This window comes from Mesocricetus auratus, unplaced genomic scaffold (genome assembly GCF_017639785.1).
Source record: "Mesocricetus auratus isolate SY011 unplaced genomic scaffold, BCM_Maur_2.0 Super-Scaffold_100018, whole genome shotgun sequence".
NCBI lineage: Eukaryota > Metazoa > Chordata > Mammalia > Rodentia > Cricetidae > Mesocricetus > Mesocricetus auratus.
In genome coordinates, this window is record NW_024429199.1 from 48,018,039 (window position 1) to 48,037,409 (window position 19,371).

Genomic DNA, 19,371 nt, shown 5'->3' on the forward strand with positions numbered 1-19,371 from the left:
GTTCTAGGTTGGAGGCTTTATTTCTGTAGCTCTTTTAGAAAATGCAATCCTGTTCCTGACCTGAGTGGCTGGCTCTGAGAGGGACCTCCTGTAGGACATGGGACAGCTGTTGCGCAGTTGACCACCACAGGCCAGGCCTTTAACTTGTTCCTCTTGTATTTTAATTAAAAAAAAAAGTTATGAAGCCAGGCGTTGGTGGCGCACACCTTTAAATCCCAGCACTCAGGAGGCAGGGACAGGTGGATCTCTGTGAGTTCGAGGCCAGCCTGGTCTACAAGAGCGAGTTCCAGGACAGCCTCCAAAGCCACAGGGAAACCCTGTCTGAAAAAAAAAGTTATGTGTATATGAGCGTTGTTCTGGCTTTTATGTCAACTTTACACAAGCTAGGGTCATTTGGGGACGAAATCTCAACTGAGAAAATACCCCCCCCCCAGATTGGCCTGCGGGCAAGACTGTGGTGCATTTTTCTTGATTGATGACTGGTGTAGGTGGCGCCACCTCTGGGCTGGCGGTCCTGGGTGCTATTAAGAAAGGGTGAATGACTCATGGGAGTCAAGGCACCAAGCAGCACCCCTCTGTGGCTTATCCGCCAGCTCCTGCCTCCAGGTGCCAGCCTTGAGATTTCCTGCAGTGACTTCCCTAGATGAAGGAGTGCAAGCTGTTAAGATGAAATAAACCCTTCCCTCCCCAAGGCGTTTGGGCCATGGTGTCTTATCACAGCAACAGAAACCCTAACTGTGAAAGGGTGTTTTGCCTGCACATGTGTGTGTGTGCGCGCACTACTTGCATTCCTGGTTGTTGCAGAGACAGAAAAGAGGGTGCCGGATCCCCTGGAACTGGATTTAAGGATGGCTGTGAGGCACCGCGTGGCTGCTGAGACTCAAGCCTGGTCCTCTGGAAGAGCAACAAGCGCTCTTAACTGTGGAGTCGTCTCTCCAACCCTGTTCCTCCTTATTACATAGTAAATGCATGTATGCATGTTCGTGTGCGTGCAATTCAATGCGTGTTCCTCCCTGGCCTGGGGCTCACCAAGTAGGCTAAGCTTGCCAGTGAGCCCCAGGGATCCTGCTGTCACCGTCTTCCCGGTTCTAGGATCACAGGTGTGGACCACTGCACCTGATTGCTTTATTTGGGTTGGGGGGGCAGGATTCACATCCTTATACTTGCAAAGAGTGTGTTTTACCCACTGAGCTGTATCCCCAGCCTAAAATGATTTTTGTTTTTTAACAGAGGGCTACTTTGCCTTGAAGCTCTCACCATCCTCCACCCTACACTAGGGAAGCCTGGCTTCTGTCTGTTTTTTTTTTTTTTTTGTCTTCTTGGTCTCTGTGTGTGTGTTCATATGTGTGTATGTGTGCATGTGTGTGGGCTTCCAGGAGCCGTGGGATGGGCATGTAGTTTTGGAGACCAAATCTATAATTTTTTTTCTAGTACCGACGCATGGAGGTTTTATGTTTTTTCAGAAATCTCTTATTAGTCTCCTTTAATCTGTGAACAAAAAGGGGTGCTTTCTTCTTTATGTTTGGTTAGAAATCTAGTCAGCTGTGAGATGCAGAAAACTGTGACTGTGTCCTGGGCTTCCAAACATCTCAGTGTTCCAGGCGAGGAGCAAGAGGATCCAGTGGATTCCTTTTCATGTCAGTAACAGCGGCGCGGCTCCTAAGACCCCTGGGCTGGCTCATTGTCTCCAGTCCTTTCTCCGTCTTTGCCCGTCCCATTCTCCTGGCTGCACTGGTGCGCGGGTCCCCAAGCGTTTCAACCCACCCCAGTCCTTTCACAGCTGTGCCAAGCAGAGGGGTAAAGCAGCACTTCCCTGGCCCCAAAGGAGAGAGAGCCTCTGCCCCTGGCTACACCCCCCAACCCCACATGCCTAGCAGTGACCCTGCTTCCTCCAGCCCTGTTGCTGCCCCATATCTGCAACAGCCACTTCTAAATCTCCCTACCCAGTGTCCCCGAGCCACCACCTGCTCCAGTGGCCGCTGGCCTCATTCAGAGAAACTAAGCTCCCAAACTGCTTGCCTGGCCAGACCTCCATCACTAGCAGGGGATCCTGAGGGCGTGGGAAGGCTCCTCCTACTCAGATCCCTGGTCTCGACATGAACCTGCAGTAGACGCAATCTCTCTCATCCAGATCTCAAGTTTTTGGATTTTGAAACTCAAGGGTGGACTCACAGGACACAGGGAGATTTTCACAGTTTTATCCTTGGTGTCGAGGTCACTGGCGTGGGGGTGAGGGAAGCATTAGGGTAGAGCCTGGTTGGAGCCAAGCGGTCTCTCTCACTTCGGCTATGGTACTCTCTTTCTGCTCCACCAGAGGGCGCCGTGGAACAAGGAGCCTTTGTTCATAGACTCCGCGCCATTTCTTTGGGGGTGATTTTAATTCACCATGCGACTTCGGATGGCAGAATGTGACGGACTTAAAAAACAAAACTTTGCTATAGTTTTATGTTCTCACAGCTTTAATTCCCTGGGGCTACTCAACTGCCGTTTCCGATCGCACGTCCCCCGCCACTCATGCTTGCTTAGCCAGGGTATGAGCTGAGACATTAAACAGAGAAAGATCAAAGACGAGGTTGACTCCCTTTCTTCACAGTCACACACACAGAGGCTACCTGTTCCGGCAAGATCCGCTGCTCTGCCTTCTGTCTGTCCTCCACTGGGGCGCGATGGGACCTGCTTCTCTTTCCTTTGGCTCTGCTAAGTGGTCGCTCAAGATTTGGGGCATCCTAAGTCAAACATGAACAACAACAAAAGATTTCACATTAAATTTCATTTAGAGCATTTTTTTATACAGTTAGACTTTTTTTTAAAAAACACTGTGATGTACTTAGCTTGCCTGTGCCCGTGTGTGCTGTGCCGCCAAACAGAAAGATGCACAAGCCAGTTCTGGGCGGACCCAGGAACACGGGCAGAAAGCCCTTTTACAAAGTACGGCGGGACAGCAGCTCCCTGATGCTGCAAACTGGCCATCCTCCCGTGCTGGCTAAGGCACAAAGTGGGCTCGCACCGGGACTGTTACAGAGGGTGGAGAAGCGGGCGAGACCAAGCTGAGCCCCTCAAATACTGCTAGAGCGGGGATCGCTTTTCTAAGCACCGCAGCCACATCCGCCAGGCAGGGAGGGGCTGCGAAGAGTCCGCCCCGCCCCCGCTCTGGCTGGCCACATGCTAAGCCTCCAGCCCAGCCCCCTCCTTCTGAGCATGCTCCTTCTGTTTCTTGGCTCCACTATCGATCCTAGCAGCAAGCAATGCTTTGATTTCTGAGATTAAGGGGTGCCTGAAGGTGGCAGGAAGCCCTGGCAGGTGGTTTGTCAAAGACACTGGAAACGGAGGCAGAGCATTCCAAGTTGGGGATCCTGTAGGAGACTGGCAGCCGTCATAGACAGCAATACTCCCCACCTCCCACCCCCTACCCCCGAAAGACAATCTTCATGATTTCCTCCTCTGCCCTCACAACCACCTATAAACATGACATTTGCAGGATGCTCTCTGACATGACCAGCCGGAGTCGGAGCTGGATAGACCGCTCAGAGGCTAAGAGCATGTGTGTTCTTGCAGAGGACCCAGCACCCATGCTCTGCAGCTCATAACCCCAGCTCCAGAGTTCCCCAATGCCAAGGCTGAGGCATTGCCTAGGGGGAGTGGGGGAGGATAGGGACAGTGTCTTAAGCCAGCCCGACACAGCTAGGGTTATCCGAAAGGAGGGAACCTCAATTCCTCCATAAGATCCAGCTATAAAGCATTTTCTTTCCTCTTTGGTTTTTGAGATGGGTTTCTTTGTGTAGCTTTGGAGGCTGTCCTGGAACTTGCTCTGTAGACCGGCCTGGCCTCGAACTCACAGAGATCCACTCTGCCTCCAGAGTGCTGGGATTAAAGGTGTGCGCCACCACCACCACCACCTGACATTTTCTTAATTAACGGTTGATGCAGGAAGGCCCAGCCCATTGCGGGTAGTGTCATCCCTGGGACTGGTGGTCCTAGGTTCTTTAAGAGAGTAGGCCAGCCGGGCGTTGGTGGCTCATGCCTTTAAATTCCAGCACTCGGGAGGCAGAGGCAGGCGGATCTCTGTGAGTTTGAGACCAACCTGGTCTACAAGAGCTAGTTCCAGGACAGCTTCTCTACCTTTGCCTGGCTGTTTTTATGTGAACCTCTTTGCTTCAGTCAACTCAGCACTGAATCTTTGTCGTTTGGTCGGTTGGCTGTGACAGGGTTTCACTGTGTAGCCCAGGCTACACTTGAAGAAGGAGAACGGGAAGGAAGGAAGAGAGGAGAGGCCACGGTAGATCTCTGTATCAACAAACTGGAGCCTGGCTGTTTTCCTCCCCAATGAGATATTAGCATTTGCTAATAGCCCTCTGTTGATTGCTGGCCCAATGATGAGGAAGGCAGAGCAGCAGCTTGCAAGCCTGTGGGTGTGGCCCTGGAGGGAGGACTTCCTGTCTGCCTCATCCTGGTGCTCCCAGAAGCCTGTGACACCAGCTAGCCCCGGCCCCCACCTTTGGCGCTGGGAAGGGGGAGGGAGGGGTCTGAGCCATCCCTCTGCCAGGCACAGGAACCAAACTGTGAAACCACTGAGGTCATGTAGTCAAGTAGGTATGGCCACCAAAATGTCTTACAGAACAGGAGAGAAAATAATGTACTGTGTTCTATATAATGTGGAAAAGATTGTCATTTACACAGTGAGGGTAAACATTGTCTCATTAAGCTTTTGCCTCAAATGCACGCGCACACACACACATGCATGCATGCACCCACACACGCATGCATGCACGCACCCACACACACAGGATCACCATGAAAATACATTTCCTACTAGGGGCTGGGTGGTCACAGAAAAGGTCAGAACTGCATTCTGCTAGGGAAAGGTGGGAAACCAGAAGACGGGAAGAACGGGCGGTGGGTGGGGCCAGGGAACATCACAGCACATCAGTGTAGCCTGGTGTTAATTAGCTTTGGAAACAAAGCAAGCCCCCAGGAGCAGAAACGGCCTGCGTGGCTGAGCAGAGGCTGTGCCAGGTGGCACCACGGTGGAGAGATGACCGCGGCCATCCATTGTCTCCTGCAGCTGAACGCGGCGTCCCTGGTGAGCCCGGGGAAGGAGGGGAAAGTGTGCCAGCCCTGCAGAGACCACCACACTATCGATGTCATCTGTAGTGTGCCCCGCGAAACCACGAGGCCTCCCAGGAGGAGAGCCGGGCTGGCTGCTTTGTTGCCATAGCAACATCTTCCCTGCCCCGGCTGTGTCACTATTATCTGCTTCCTTTGGCTGTGAAGACTGGCTGCCAGGCAGGGAGACCCCTGCAAACCCGCCTGCCTCCGCAGGGCAGGTGGGAAAGAATGCCTCTCAAGCCCAGAGAGGATCCGCAGGGCTACAAGGGTCTGTGCAGGTCTACTTCCCCCCCTGGTGTCAAAGACCCGGTGCAGAGAGACCCAGGAGGAGGAGGAGGAGGCAGGGCAGACACAACCCCACCTCCTCAGTGACAGCAGAAGCTTGGACCGGTGCCCAGCAGTTGATTCCAACCAGATCTCTCTGCAACTCGGTGGTTGGTGAGAGGAGACAAAGAAAGGGGACCTCCGTGATTCCAGGGCTCCAAGGAAAACAAAGGCCACCCAGCACCCCGGAGATATCTGGGGACACTAGCAGCAGCAAAACGGACTGGCTTTTAGAGCGGGTTCTGGCTTCCATCCATCCATCCCCTGCTTGTCTCCACGACAAATTTGCATGCTGACTCTGCCAGTGGCTTAGGAGAGAAACTGGGTTCTTAAAGCAAGAGCAACAAGTGAAAGCGTTTAAGAAAAGCCAAGTGCTGCAGCTCACACCGCGCCAGACCCATTATACTGTTGTCCGTTATACTTTCCTTCCACCGAATGCTTCTTGGCTCAGATGGGCTGAACCCAAGGAACTAGGGCCCTGGAAAAGCAACAGCCACCCAAGTCACGCTGACCCAGAGTAGACATCTCCTCATATGTACGGAACAATACACGTGCACCGATACACATAAAAAACAAACAAACAATTTTTTAAAGAAAGAATAGCTAAGACTGCCGGGTGTGGTGGCGACTTTTTTTAAACCCCGGCACTCAGGCGGCCGAGCAGGCAGGTCTCTGTGAGTTCAAGGCCAGATAGATGAGCGAGAATAGCAGAAGGGTTCTGAGGCAGAGCAGCAGGTCCCTACGAGGAAGGAGGCTTGAAAAATGAGTTGCCTACTGTTTGGCCTCCTGGCTGGTGGCTTTCAAGGCCCAGTGAATGAGACTGGATGGATAGGTGAATGATGAAGAGGGAGTATCCAGGCTCAGGAAAATACTACCAAGAAGCTTCGTGAGGGAGGAAGAATCAGGAAGTGAGGAGAAGGGCTGGAAAGACGGCTCGGCGGCTAAGAGGAAGTGAGGAGGGCGAGGGCCGGTGGTCAGGGCTATCTGGATGAGTCTGGACCTTCAAAAAGAATCTGAGGTGTGCTAGGCGGCGGCGGTGGCGCACGCCTTTAACCCCAGCACCCTGGAAGCAGAGACAGGCAGATCTCTGTGGGTTCAAGGCCAGCCTGGTCTACATAATAAGTTCCAGGACAGCCAAGCTACATAGTGAGACCCTGTCTTAAAGAAAGAGCCAAGACCAAATTGTGGCGCTGCAAGTGTTGGCTAGGATGCCATGGCTTAATTCTCACTTGCTAGTGTGAGTGTCATGTGTGTGACCACTCATATTGTGTGACCACGCCCACTACACAGTCTCTTTAATGGATGATTTGCTGTGAGAGTCCTTTCACTCAGGGGAGTTGTCCAAGGGACAGCCTACGTGCACGGAGCCTGGGACCAGCATAGCCTCTCCGTTCGAACTGCCCTGACAGGAAACAACCCACATGTCCAGCAAGACATGACCCAACAACCAAACTGTGCTCAGAGATAAAAGCAGGACGCCACACAGCTCGGCACGCTGTGACAACCAGGACTACAGCAGGAGGAGGAGGAGAGTCGTGGTGATAAGAGACCAGAGCACAGCGGGGATCTGCGGGGGTGGGAGAGGATGGGGGCAGTTGTCAGCAGCACACAGAGCCCGCAGACGCAAAGAGGGGCCTGCGTTTGTGTTCATGTGCAACCCTGGCTCTCCGGGAACACACTCTGTAGACCAGGCTGGCCTCAGACTCGGAGATCTGCCTGCCTCTGCCTCCTGAGTGCTGTGATCAAAGCCGCTCGCCACCACCTCCTAGCCAGTCTCCAGAACTTATGCATGCTGCTCACCACCGTCAGCCCATATCATCTCCAACCCACCCCAAGTGGACGCTGGTACAGTATAGGATTTGTGTGACTCTGGCGGCTTCTCCAAGCAAGCTAGCTCTCCGGATCCTTCTTCTCCAAGCTCTCCAGATCCTTCACCCACACTTCTAATTGACTGGCGGGTATTTTTCACTTTACGTTTTATCCGGAAGTTAATGCTGCCGTATATATACAAACAGCGGAACTGGCACAGCCCAGATGGCTTTGCATGCTTGGTGCTAGAAAGGACACTGGTGAGCATTGGCTGAGTAATATTTACCAGCAAGGGAAACAGAAGGACCCGTCTGTAAACACCGGGTGGATGTGAGTGCAGAGAGGTGCTGCTGGGTCTTGGGTGGGGCAGCAGGGACTGTGTGGTTCCTCCTCCTGAGCAAGCAGGGTGCGCTCCCAAACAGACCTGACACTGCTCTGAAGCTGGGAGCCTCACTGGAGCGTGGGGCGCGAAACAGGAAGCAAAGCAGGCAAGCCCACACTTGTACACATTGTCATCAGTGTTCGCGGTCCAGAGGGAACAAAGGGACACTATGAAAAATAACTTTTTTTTTGAAAGCAGGGTTTTATTCTGTAAAGCCCTGGCTGTCCCGGAATTCACTGTATAGACCAGGCTGGCCTCACACTCGGAGATCCTCCTGCCTCTGCCTCAAGTGCTAAAAACCAAAGGTGTGTGGCACCACACCCAGCTTGAAAAAAATGACAAAGAAAAACGAGACAGCTGTGGTTAAACGCCAAAAAGAAGGTGAAGCCTCAGGAGAAGACCGGACGTGTGCACCAGCCAATTGTCTGGGGCTGCAACAGGGTCATACACACTGGCTAGTTCTCAAAGGACATAAGTCTGCCTCGTCACAGGCCTGAGGCTGGGGGATACAAGAATGGCATGAGCAACCAGAGTGTGTGATGGCCACGGCCACACCCTTGAATGACAGAGACCAAGGCCACTCTGCTTCCGGGGACCCTGTGCCCAGCTGCACATATCATGGCCTGTAGGTGGGCGTGGTGGCAGGTGGGCGTGGTGGCAGACAGCATTCCTCCAGAGAATTCTCCAATCACACACACACAGCACACACGCACAGGCACACACACAGCACACACGCACAGGCACACATGCGTGTGCACCAACATGCACACACACGCACACACACAATGCCCTCAGCCATCGCATATCCCCAGTGCTTCCGGCTACCACCTAGGCAACATGGCCTCAACGTGTTACCGACCGGGTGGCCAGGAAGGGACCAGACGGACAAGGGAGCCATGCCATTCTGTTAGAAACTGATGAGAGACAAACATCCTCAATTCAACCCACCCAGGATTCACAGAACCCCAAGTGCCTCCAAACACACAACTGGCCAACCTTGTCCCTCTGTCTCAAGGACTGATCAGCTATCTCATTCAGAAAATCCCTTCCCTATGCGTGGGTGTCTCGGTGAAGACTGACCCGCTGGAAGTGAGGTCAGGCCGAGGGCTTCTCCCCACGTGGTTGGAGGTGACACAGACTCTGGATCTGTGTACCCTCAGGTATACACACTCCAGAACAGAAGAGGGAGGAAGAGGTCACAGGGCCCGATGACAGCGGGCGTTCTGGGCCCCAGACGCTCAGGAGCCGCCTGAGGCTTTCCTCCCTGACAAGGAACCCTGGACAGAGCAGTGTGGGAAGGAGAGACCCAAGAGGCAGATGCCCACACGGGCTTTCCAGGCCCAGGTCAGCCACACCCTGGTCATAACCAGAACAGGACCGTGGGTTTCTCGGTTTTTCTGGGACCTTTGTAGGTGCCATGGAGTTGGGTTTGGTATTTTACACACATGCACAAAATATTTGACTGTAAGGAGCTCTAGCCGTGTTAATATTTGCACGCACATTTCACCCCTGTGGCCAGGCACTAGAGCAACTACAGTCACGGGGCACACCTGTCCCTCCCAACTTAAGGAAGTTTCTTTCATCTTCCGTGGCGTCTCCCCAAAGCAATTACCTGCTGGTGTGGACTTTGTGCTGGGCGGCTGCTCAGGAGAGGCGGGTTCAAACCCTTGGGGTAAGCGTGGAGGTCCGTGGCCATGTTTGGAGGAGCTACACCTGTGAAGCCGGAGGACACGCTCCTCACCGGGCGAGCCTGGAGACAGGTGTGCGTGCGGCTGTGGAGAGGGGATAAAAGTCACCTGGCTGAAGAGACCACAGGTGAAGGGAGCAGCCCTGGGGCTCATGCACCTCAGCTGCGACCTTGTGACTCTAATTACTGATCCCAAGGCCACCTGGGTGCAAAGTAGAATGAGCTCTTTCTTCCCGGGGTGAACACGACGCCTTAGGGTCACTCTGCCTCCCTGTGGATCCCGAAAGCCTCATTTGCCAGTGGAACTGAGGAGACCCTGCTTGAGTCGGCAGTTCAGGGTTCTGCCCTGGGGCCTCCTATGTAGAACAGAAAGGGGTGTGTCGTATCCAGACACCCACATCAGCCTCAGCTTTAGACACGCTTTCAACCATGCGGGGAAGTCAGACCGCAGTTTCCTTTAGATTCACTGGGAACTGAATTCTCTCTGGAACTGTCCAACCCCTCCCCCTATGCCCTGACCATAGTGTTTTTCTCCAGCCTGCATCTGCATGAGAGGGGGAGGAGGGAGAGGAGGAGGAGGGGGAGGAGGAGGAGGAGGAAAGCACACGGGGCGGCGGCGGGGAGCCCGTGACATGCCCTGGCCATCCTCCGGAAGATCCGAGGAGCGGGGTGCGCCGCCTGCAGTCCTGGTTGGTTGGGTTTTAACCAGCCAGGACTGAGCATGGGGGTCAGTGCCTCACACAGAACCCAGATTTGACACCGCGGCTCTTTGTTGTCACGACAATGTGTAGCACGGAAAATAAAAGACATATTGGGGTTCAAGCTGAAGATCAGAGAAAGCAAAGCAGCCGGCCACTAATCCTCACCCTCTACCTCAGCTCAGACCAAAGGGGCGATCCTCAGATGGCTCCCAACTTCACTGGTCCTCAGATTCACTTGGACTGCTATGCTCTCCTCAACGGGGCTAGAAACTAATTCTCAAACCAAATGCTAGCTCTCAGACCTGCTCCCGACTTAAACGCCTCCCTAATGGCGTGTGATCCCAGGTGCTGAGGTCACCTTTGTGTGGGCTGTTTCTTTTAGGATTGGATCAATTTCACGTAGTCCGTGTGGCCTTGAACTAACAGAGATCCGTCTACTTCTTAACCCTGAGTCTTGGGATTAAGGGTGTGTACCTACACTGCCTGACCACATCTTGAGGCTGGCTTTGCATTCTGAGTCCTCAAGCAAGTTTTAATAAATCATAAATAATATGTCACTACAGTAATGGGAGTGGGAGCTCACATAATTACCAAGAGTACTTAGGAAATGTAATAAACATATTTTTGATAGGGTCCTGGCCTCTCACTCATTGTATAACCAAGGATGACCTTAAACTCCTGATTCTCTTGCCTCGACTTCCCAGTGTGGGACATCACACAGTTTATGCTGTCCTGGGGATCAAATCAAGGGCTTCGTGCCTGTTAAAGAAGCTACTCTGCCAACTGGGCTACAACCCCCAGCCCCTGACTCTTCTTTAATTGAAAGTCAGAGGGGACAGCCATCTGCCATGGGCAGCTAGATTTAATTTTTCAAAAGCTACCTCTCCTGCCAGGTATCCGGCTACCTACACTCCAGTAAGCCAGGGCTACACTGTAAATGCCCACACCTCCAGGTGTGCCAGCCTCGGTCCCTACCATTGGGCCAGAGGGCCTTTCTGAGGGCACGAAGCTGGTGTCCAGGTGCCCTGAGGGCAGGCGTGAGCCCCGAGGGCAAGCATGTGCCCCAGCTCCTTCCTCTGCCTCTCCCACCGCCCTTCACCGCCAGTCCACCAGGGCGCCAGCCGAGCCCACCCCAGCTGGGATCTTTCACGCAGACTTACCAACCGACTCCAGGCCACTCTGTTGTCACAACAAGGCGGCCCTGGTAACCAGTGCAGGAGACTTGGCGTGTCCTGCCGGCCCAGCCTCTGGGCCAGTGGCGCAGGCTGTCTGGCTGGGGAGAGACTTGAGTTCTCCCAGCTGCAGCTCTCTTGCTCCTTTCTGGGTCTCTTCTCCTAAGTGCGTTCAGGTGTTGGGTTGGGCTCTGGCTCTCCATTGCCCCTGGGGTGTGCTGCGGTAAGCTGTTGCGCGTTGCCTGCCACTGACATCCCTTCCACACCTCGCTAGGCTAGCGGTAGAGATGCAAGCGATGCTGAATCTATTCTTCTTCTATTTGGTTTGTTTTTATTGTTTTGTTTTGTTTTATTTTGTTTTTGGGAGGCAGGGTTTCTCTGCATTGTTTTGGAGTCTGTCCTGGAACTAGCTCTTGTAGACTAGGCTGGTCTCGAACTCATAGAGATCGGCCTGCCTCTGCCTCCCGAGTGCTGGGATTAGAAGTGTGTACCGCCAGTGTCCATCTCATTTTTCTCTTTGGAATCACAGAGGAAGCGACCACTTTTGAGCTCAGGTGTCACAGCCGTGCTCCTGGGTCTTCAGTGTGCCATGCTTCCTTCCATCGATCCCAGCTCCCTCATGACGGGGGAGGTCATTCTGAATATACGTTCTCTTATTGGTTGATGAATAAGACACTGTTTGGTCAATAGAGGCAGGAAGATAGGCAGGACTAGGAGACCGAGGAGACTTCTGGGAAAGGTAGGCAGGGAAGTGACCAAAGGAGAGACACCATGTTGAGACGGGGAGGATAGGACAGGCAAGGCATTCTCCAGTAAGATAAAACCATGTAGAAATACATAGATTGATAGAAATGGGTTAATAATTAAGAGAGAGCTGGCCAGTAAGAAGTCCCAGCCATCGACCAGCAGTTTTATAATTATTATAAGTCTCTATGTGATTATTTGGGGCTGAGGGGTGGCAGGACCTGGAGGGACAAGAAACCTCCGCAAACACCCTCGGCCTCCAAGGAGCCGCTTCCCACCCCAGCGTTGTCCCCAGCCAAGAACACTCCTGGGGCCGGGCAGTGATGGAACACTCCCTCGAAGGCACAGGCAGGTGGATCTCTGTGAGTTCGAGGCCAGCCTGGTCTACAGAGTGAGTTCTAGGGACAGCCAGGCCATACAGAGAAACCCCGTCTTGAGAGGGAGGGTGTGAAGGGGGGACCACTCCTGGAGCTGGAGAAATGGCTCATCTTATCACTTGTTGCTCTTGTAGAGGTGGCCCACAACTGCCTGTCACCCCAGTGCCGGTGCCTCCTCCTGGCCTCCTGGGCACCAGGCATGCACATGGTGCACACACATACGCATAGGCAAAACACCCATGCATATAAAATAAAACAAATTAAAAAAAATACACACTCACACTCAGCTACCTGGTGAGGGTCCCCCACCCCTGGGGTTATCTCAGGGTACTCTGCTAGGCAGGCCCATGCTGGCCTGGTGCTCACCACTGAGCCACACCCTGGCGCTCTGGCTCTGCCTCCTAACAGAGTGCACACCCAGGCAAGGGCAAGGACCTCACGCCTCTCTTCTCCGCCTTCTGGCAGGCGAGGGTCCTGCAGGACTCAGATTTGCCCCCTCTTGCCTCTACCAGGTCCTTCTCCTCTGCCTGGCCAGTCTCCCCTGGTGTTTGATAGGGTGCCGTCCAAACATCTTTTCTCAGTGACTCAGTACCTGGGGTTGGTAATTTCATCCTGCCGCCCCCCCCCTGGCTCTAATGGGACTTGATCTGCCCCCCCAGTCTCCTGCACATGTCATCTAATCCTATGCTGTTTTCACACTGTTTGCCAATGGCTTCCTCCCCCCACAGGAACATAAGCCCTGAAGGGTCACGGTGTGGTCTTCCCACCAGCTGCCCGGGTCCCGCAGCTGTCTCAGCCCCCCCTCCCCCAATAACACACAAGACACTCTATTAATTATGAAGCTGTTGGCCATTTGCTTGGCTTCTTATTGGCTAGCTCTGACTTAATCATTAGCCCATAACTGCTAATGTATATTTTTATTGAAAGACCTCGGCATCAAAGCGCCGGGCACTGAACCGAACCCTCTGCCCAAGAACCGGGGCCAGACCACTGGCTGCAAATGCAAGAGGTGATTTGTTGGGTACACAGGCGCCTGCGGATGCTACTGCAACTCGGGTGCAGAGCATACCGGGCTTGCAGGGAGCAAAATATTTATAGAGTTTTAATGGTTACATAAGTAACAGGCATTTCATTGGCTCATCTTGGGGGCAGGGGTAGTTCCCACGGACTAAGTTTCCTGGTATTGAAAGACCCCGGCACGCTTCAGCAATTATTATCCGGGTCCCATGACTACTATAGTGATCATAGACACAACTGGGGGCAGGGGTAGTTGCCAAGGACTAGGTGTCCTGGTATTGCCACATAAAAGACCCTGGCACGCTTCAGCAATTATTATCCGGGTCCCATGACTGCTCTGGTGACCACAGATCCTGTTTGACATCCTGCCAGCTGGGCGAGGCACTTGTTCTGGGTTTCTTTCATTAGGCAACGGCCTGGCCTTGCTTTTCTTTTCCTAGGGGGTCCTGGGTAGGGGTCTTTCATTATAAGGTCTCATCTTACCAGGGACACAGCCTCATGCGTCCTCTCCCGGCCACCACATGGCCACGGCTCTCTACTCTTGACTACATTTCCCAGAATCCTCTTCGACTCCTAGTCCCACCTATCTTGCTCTCCCTATTGGCCGACAGTGCTTTCTTCATCAACATACACACACAGAAGGATTTCTCCCCCTCTCCCCCCATCACTGAAGGTCTCCTGGGACAGGGAGGCACCCAGCTCTCCAGCCGATGCCTCCTTTACCACTGGGGGTCACGGGGTGAGAAAACAGTGCACCCCTTGTGCGGCCACTCAGGTTCCTCCCCATCCTCTGCCCTCAAAGACACGGGCCACTCACCACAGAGCACACCTGAGAGTCTCTGTGAGCGCCTTCAGACCAGGCTTGGAGGAGGCTGCTGTGTTTCACGTCGGCTTGGCAGTAGCTGTAGTTATCTGAGAGGAGGGAACCTCAATCGAGAAAATGTCTCTGTAAGATCAGACTGCGGAGCTGAGCATTGGTGGTGCACGCCTTTAACCCCAGCACTCGGGGAGGCAGAGGCAGGCGGATCTCTGTGAGTTCCAGGCCAGCCTGGTCTACAGAGTGAGTTCCAGGATGGGCTCCAAAGCAATACAGAGAAACCCTGTCTCAAAAAACCAAATAGATAGAGATAGATAGATAGATAGATAGATAGGTAGATAGATAGATAGGTAGATAGGTAGTAAGCAAGCCTGTGGGGTATTTTCTTAATTGATGATTGAAGGGAGAAGAGCCCAGCCCATTCTGGGTGGAGCCATCCCTGGTGGTTTGGGGTTCTATAAAAAGAAGGCTGAGCGGGCTGGAGAGATGGCTTCACGGTTAGGAGCACTGGCTGCTCTTCCAGAGGTCCTGAATTAAATTCCCAGCAACCACATGGTGGCTCACAACCATCTATAGTGGGGTCTGATGCCCTCTTATGGCGTGATAGAGCACGCACATACATTTAAATAAATCTTAAATAAAAAATAAAGTAGGCAGAGCAAGCCCTGAGGAGCAAGTCGGTAAGTGGCTCCCCTCCATCCCTCCACGGCCTCTGCATCAGCTCCTGCCTCCAGGTTCCTGCCCTGCTAGAGCTCCTGTCCTGACTTCTCTTCACTGATGGACAGTGCTGTGGAAGTGTGAGCCGAATAAACCCTTTCCTCCCCAAGTTGCTGTTGGCCGCGGTGTTCCATCATAGCATTAGTAACCTTGACTGGGATGGCTTGACTTGGTGATCGTAGGTGAGCAACTCCACAGCCGGCCCTAGTGCCATGACCACGCCTGCAACACTGCGTCTGTGCGCTGACTCCCAGGAAGCACTTCCCAGATCTCACCTCGGTGACGCCGGCCTCTTCTTAGCCACCGCTGATTTCGCAGCTCCAGCCGGCCAGTACCGAGTGTCTCAGCAAAGCAAAGCTATACCTTTTAGAGTGGCTCTGGTCCCTTGTTAATCGAGGCTGACTCTTCCGGATTCTTCTTCACACAAGAAGCCCAGTGGAGTCTTTGCTTCCCTCTGAACCTTCACCGGCCAGGTGCTCATCGTCTGCAGCGCCCTGGACATTCTTACCTTCCAAGCCCCTACAGAACAGCCCACTGAGCTCTCAACGGTCCTCCCAAAGACAGGTCCGTCACATCGACACCCCGCTATCCTGGTGCCAGCTTGTCTTGGTTAGGGTTAGCATTGCCGTGATGGGACACCATCCAGAAAGCAAGCTGGGGAGGAAAAGGTTTATTTATGCTCACACTTCCAGATCACCGTTCATCGTTTAAGCAAGTCAGGGCAGGAGTTCACACAGGGCAGGAACCTGGAGGCAGGAGCCGATGCAGAGAGCTTGGAGGAGCGCCCCTCCCGCCACGGGCTGGAGCCCTCCTGTATCAATCCCTAATTAAGAAAAATGCCTTCTGGGCTGGAGAGATGGCTCAGAGGTTAAGAGCACTGACTGCTATTCCAGAGGTCTTGAGTTCAATTCCCAGCATCCATATGGTGGCTCACAACAATCTGTAATAAGATCTGGTGTCCACTTCTGATATGCAGGCAGAACAGTGTATACATAATAAATAAATAAATCTTTAAAAAAGAAAATGCCTTCCGGCCCGACCTCACGGAGGCATTTGCTCAGCTGAGGATCCCTTCTCTCCCACGACTCTAGCTTGTGTCAGGTGGACACAGGTACGGCTGCCTTCGGTCACCGCCTTACACATCAGACCTCTGTCTCTCACTTGCTTTCCCAGGTCTCTACACACAGCGAACATAGTGTGCCGGCCAGGGTGACGTCTGCTTCTCCTGGCACCTGTGTGTGGATTCCTCCCGAGCTGGTGTGGGAGACCCCCTCCTCCCTCCATCAATTACAATGTGCTGTCTTCTAAAATCCCGACAAGGGGTCCCTCTCATCATTTGTGGGGCAGAATTCCCCACGTAGCTAAGGGGCTGCTGATGCCTCAGCCTAGGCAAATCCCTAAGAGGCCTGACGGGGTGCCGTCTGCAGGGGAGACGCTCCCTGGGAGCCTTCAGTACAGAAAAGTCTGAGACCGTCGTGGTGGGTGCCATCGTCCTCAGAGCCCACCTTCCTGTGGCAGCCGGCAACTGGACGTGTGAGCTTGGGTGAGAAGACCCGAATCGAAGGGTCTCTTTGGGTGATGCTGTTGCTGCCTTCTCCATAGACCCTGGGCTGACTGACACGGGAGTGGGGGTGATGAGAGAGTTCTTTGTCTGAAGTCTCTGTTCCTTGGGCGCCTGTGTGTGTGTGTGTGTGTGTGTGTGTGTGTGTGTGTGTGTGTGTGTGTGTGTTTTGTTCCCCAGTGTGGTGACATCATGACAAGAGGGTTCAGACAGGGACGATTGTCTCGGAGCTCTTTAGCCTGATTGTCCCCGAAGCTGCACATGTTGTGGTCAACTGAGGCCCACAACCTGGGGGCAGTGCCAGAGAATTAGACTCCACCGTGAGAACAGAGGATGGCAAGGATCATCCTATTGTGTGCCGGTCGGGGCCTGGCCTCCACACTTGGGAGGCAGTGGGGATGGGGATAGGGGGCAGGGTGGCGGGGAGGCTTTGTGGCTGGCTGACCGGGGGACCGAGCAGTGTGCAGTCCCCCAGAGATACTGTCTCCTCCGTGGTTGCCTGGGGTCCCTCCTGCATTTGCTGGGCATTTTATCAGATGGCTGGGTTCCACCCATGCATATCTTTTCAGCAGCTCCCAAGAGTAAGGAGCCCGTGCCTTCATGACCAAAGCTAAGTGTCCCCATCAATGCACCACGGGGTGACATCAGTAAGGAAGTTGTCGTCTTCTGTACTCTCTGAACAACCACCTGAATTCGGAGACTGGCCCTCTGCTGTAAAGTGACAGAGTGACAAGGACATGTGGGGACTTTGTTGAGGGAGGGAGGGAGAGACAGAGACAGAGAGAGACAGAGACAGAGACAGAGAGAAGAACAGACAGGCAGAGAGAGGGAGAGGAAGAAAGAAGGATGGGAGGTGGGCAGGGCCCCTTTTAAAGGGAACACAGTGAGTGTGCACAGGTGGTGCTCTCAGTGTCTGCAGCTGAGGGCGTGTCCTGTCAGGACCCCAAGGACAGGCCAGTGCAGATGTCTGAATACTAATAACCTTGGGGTGTAGAAGATGCCCAGACTGTGGTGTATCAGCCATGGAAAGCTGCACACACAGAGTGGACGCAGCTCTAGAGGGAGGCCACATGTGCTGCGGGTAGAAGGCACCGAGGGAAGGACTAAGAAGTGGAAGGCACCGGAAGGACCTAAAGATGGAGGGAACCGGAGGGAAGGACTGAAAGGCAGCCGAGCCCTGATCTCAGGCGTGGAGCCGCAGGACTCAGTGTCCGTCCGTCTGGGTTCCGGTCTTGCTTTGCCCCCGTCATTCTTCCATCCTCCCATTTGTAATAACAGGATTTATTCTGTGCCATCGTATGTCAGAAGCTTGTAACTTGTTTCCTGTTTTGGGTCTCTCCCCCTCCTTACTGGTTTTTCTAGAGGCTCAAGACTGAGCCTTTACGTCCAGTCACAGAAGAGACTTTGAACTTCTAAGCAACGCAGGCGCTGGCATAGATGCGACGGAGACTTTTGCATTGTGTGTGTTTTTACATGATGGAATGAGCCTTTTATGGGAGGGGTGAAATGTTTCCATTTAGAAGTACTGTGTCTGGGTGTCAAGTTGCTAAGGGGTGGGGCTGTGACGGTTTATCTCGTCAACTTAGAATCACCTAGGAGACACACCTCTGGGCACATCTGCGAAGGCGATAACTGAGAAGGGAAGACCTGCCTGGAATTAGGCTGCTTTATCCCATAGGTTGGTACTTGAAGTGGGATAAAATGTAGCGATAAGCAAGTAAAAAGGAGGAATCAGCACGCCTTTAATCCCAGTACTCGGGAGGCAGAGACAGGCGGATCTCTGTGAGTTCGAGACCAACCTGGACTACCAAGCGAGTTCCAGGACAGCCTCCAAAGCCACAGGGAAACCCTGTCTCGAAAAAACAAAAAAAACAAAAAAAAAAAAAAAGGAGGAATCAGACTGAGCACCCACATATACCTCTCTCTGTTTCCTAAGGGCAGGTGCGACGTGACCCTTGCGTCACTCTCTTGACTGACACATGCCTCCCCCTCCATGATGGGCCTCATCCCCACAGACCGTGAGCTAAAACGAACCCATTCTTCTTTAAGCCCATTGTCAGATAATTGTCATAGCAAGGGGCAAAGTAGCAAGGGGCAGATGGATGTCTCACAGCCACAATGTAACTGTGCACGGAGGTCAATGCAGTGTACTGCACAGAGACCAACACAGGCTTAGCATGCTTGGATCCCACAGATCAACCATCCTACACTGAAACGGACCATTGCAAAGGAAACCACAAAATTAAGGTCCTGACATTTCGGCGTTGATTGTTAGTTTACAGATTAAGGAAAACAGGAACAATACCTGCCCAACAGTGCCAGGTACCCTCTAAGTGTCACACAAGGGATGGAGATGCAGCCACACAGAGTCAAACTCTGGAACTCACAGGTGTGGCACACAGTCTTCTCTCTCTTTTCACATGCGAGGTTACCCTCTAGGATGGACATCAACCTCACCCATGCATATATAAGACAGAAAGAGGGGATGACTCTTACGTTGGCTTTCACTGTTCCTGTGAACAAATAATAAGTGACAAATCACACTTATTATGCAATCTTGTAGCAACCCTGGCTGTTACTCAAATGAACCATTTACTTCTGACTGGGATGGGCTACAAGTTACAAGGTGTGTTAGGCAGAAGCAAAGGTTTAATTGGCTGTACACAGGTGGTGCCTGTCCATATTTCACAATCTTCCTGAAACATATGTCTGCTGCATGCAGATGGTTCTTGTTCTGTGGGACAGCTTTAGGAGTGTATTTGGGATAAAGCTTTCATGGGAATTTGCAATTTCTCACAAGTTTGTCATTGTTCAAAGGCATTCTTAGAAAGCATTTGTTCTTAAAATTCCTAGAAATCCAGGCAGTTTCTAGCGGTGACCTTTGGTAACCCTAGTACTTAACAAATGTTCAAAGGTTTCTCTCCGGATGGTTATCAGTCACACTCCCTAAGAAGCAG

At 52.9% G+C, this 19,371-nt stretch overlaps 1 protein-coding gene across 5 annotated transcripts in view; it reads right to left on the minus strand.

Moving 5' to 3' along the window:
- LOC101843709 overlaps positions 1–11,550 on the minus strand; it is a 63,064-nt gene extending 51,514 nt beyond the window's left edge. For 2 of the 5 annotated variants that reach the window (XM_040758297.1, XM_040758294.1), the window contains exons 1-3: positions 11,170–11,544; positions 9,234–9,393; positions 2,613–2,726 (exon numbers count right to left, since the gene is read on the minus strand). In XM_040758297.1, the coding sequence (XP_040614231.1) occupies positions 2,613–2,726; positions 9,234–9,393; positions 11,170–11,384 (489 nt within the window). In that variant the 5' untranslated portion in view covers positions 11,385–11,544. Of the gene's footprint in view, positions 1–2,612; positions 2,727–9,233; positions 9,394–11,169 lie in introns of all 5 variants that reach the window. The other 3 variants (XM_040758295.1, XM_040758296.1, XM_040758298.1) reach the window with 3 other exon arrangements.
- Positions 11,551–19,371: the final 7,821 nt, after the last annotated feature.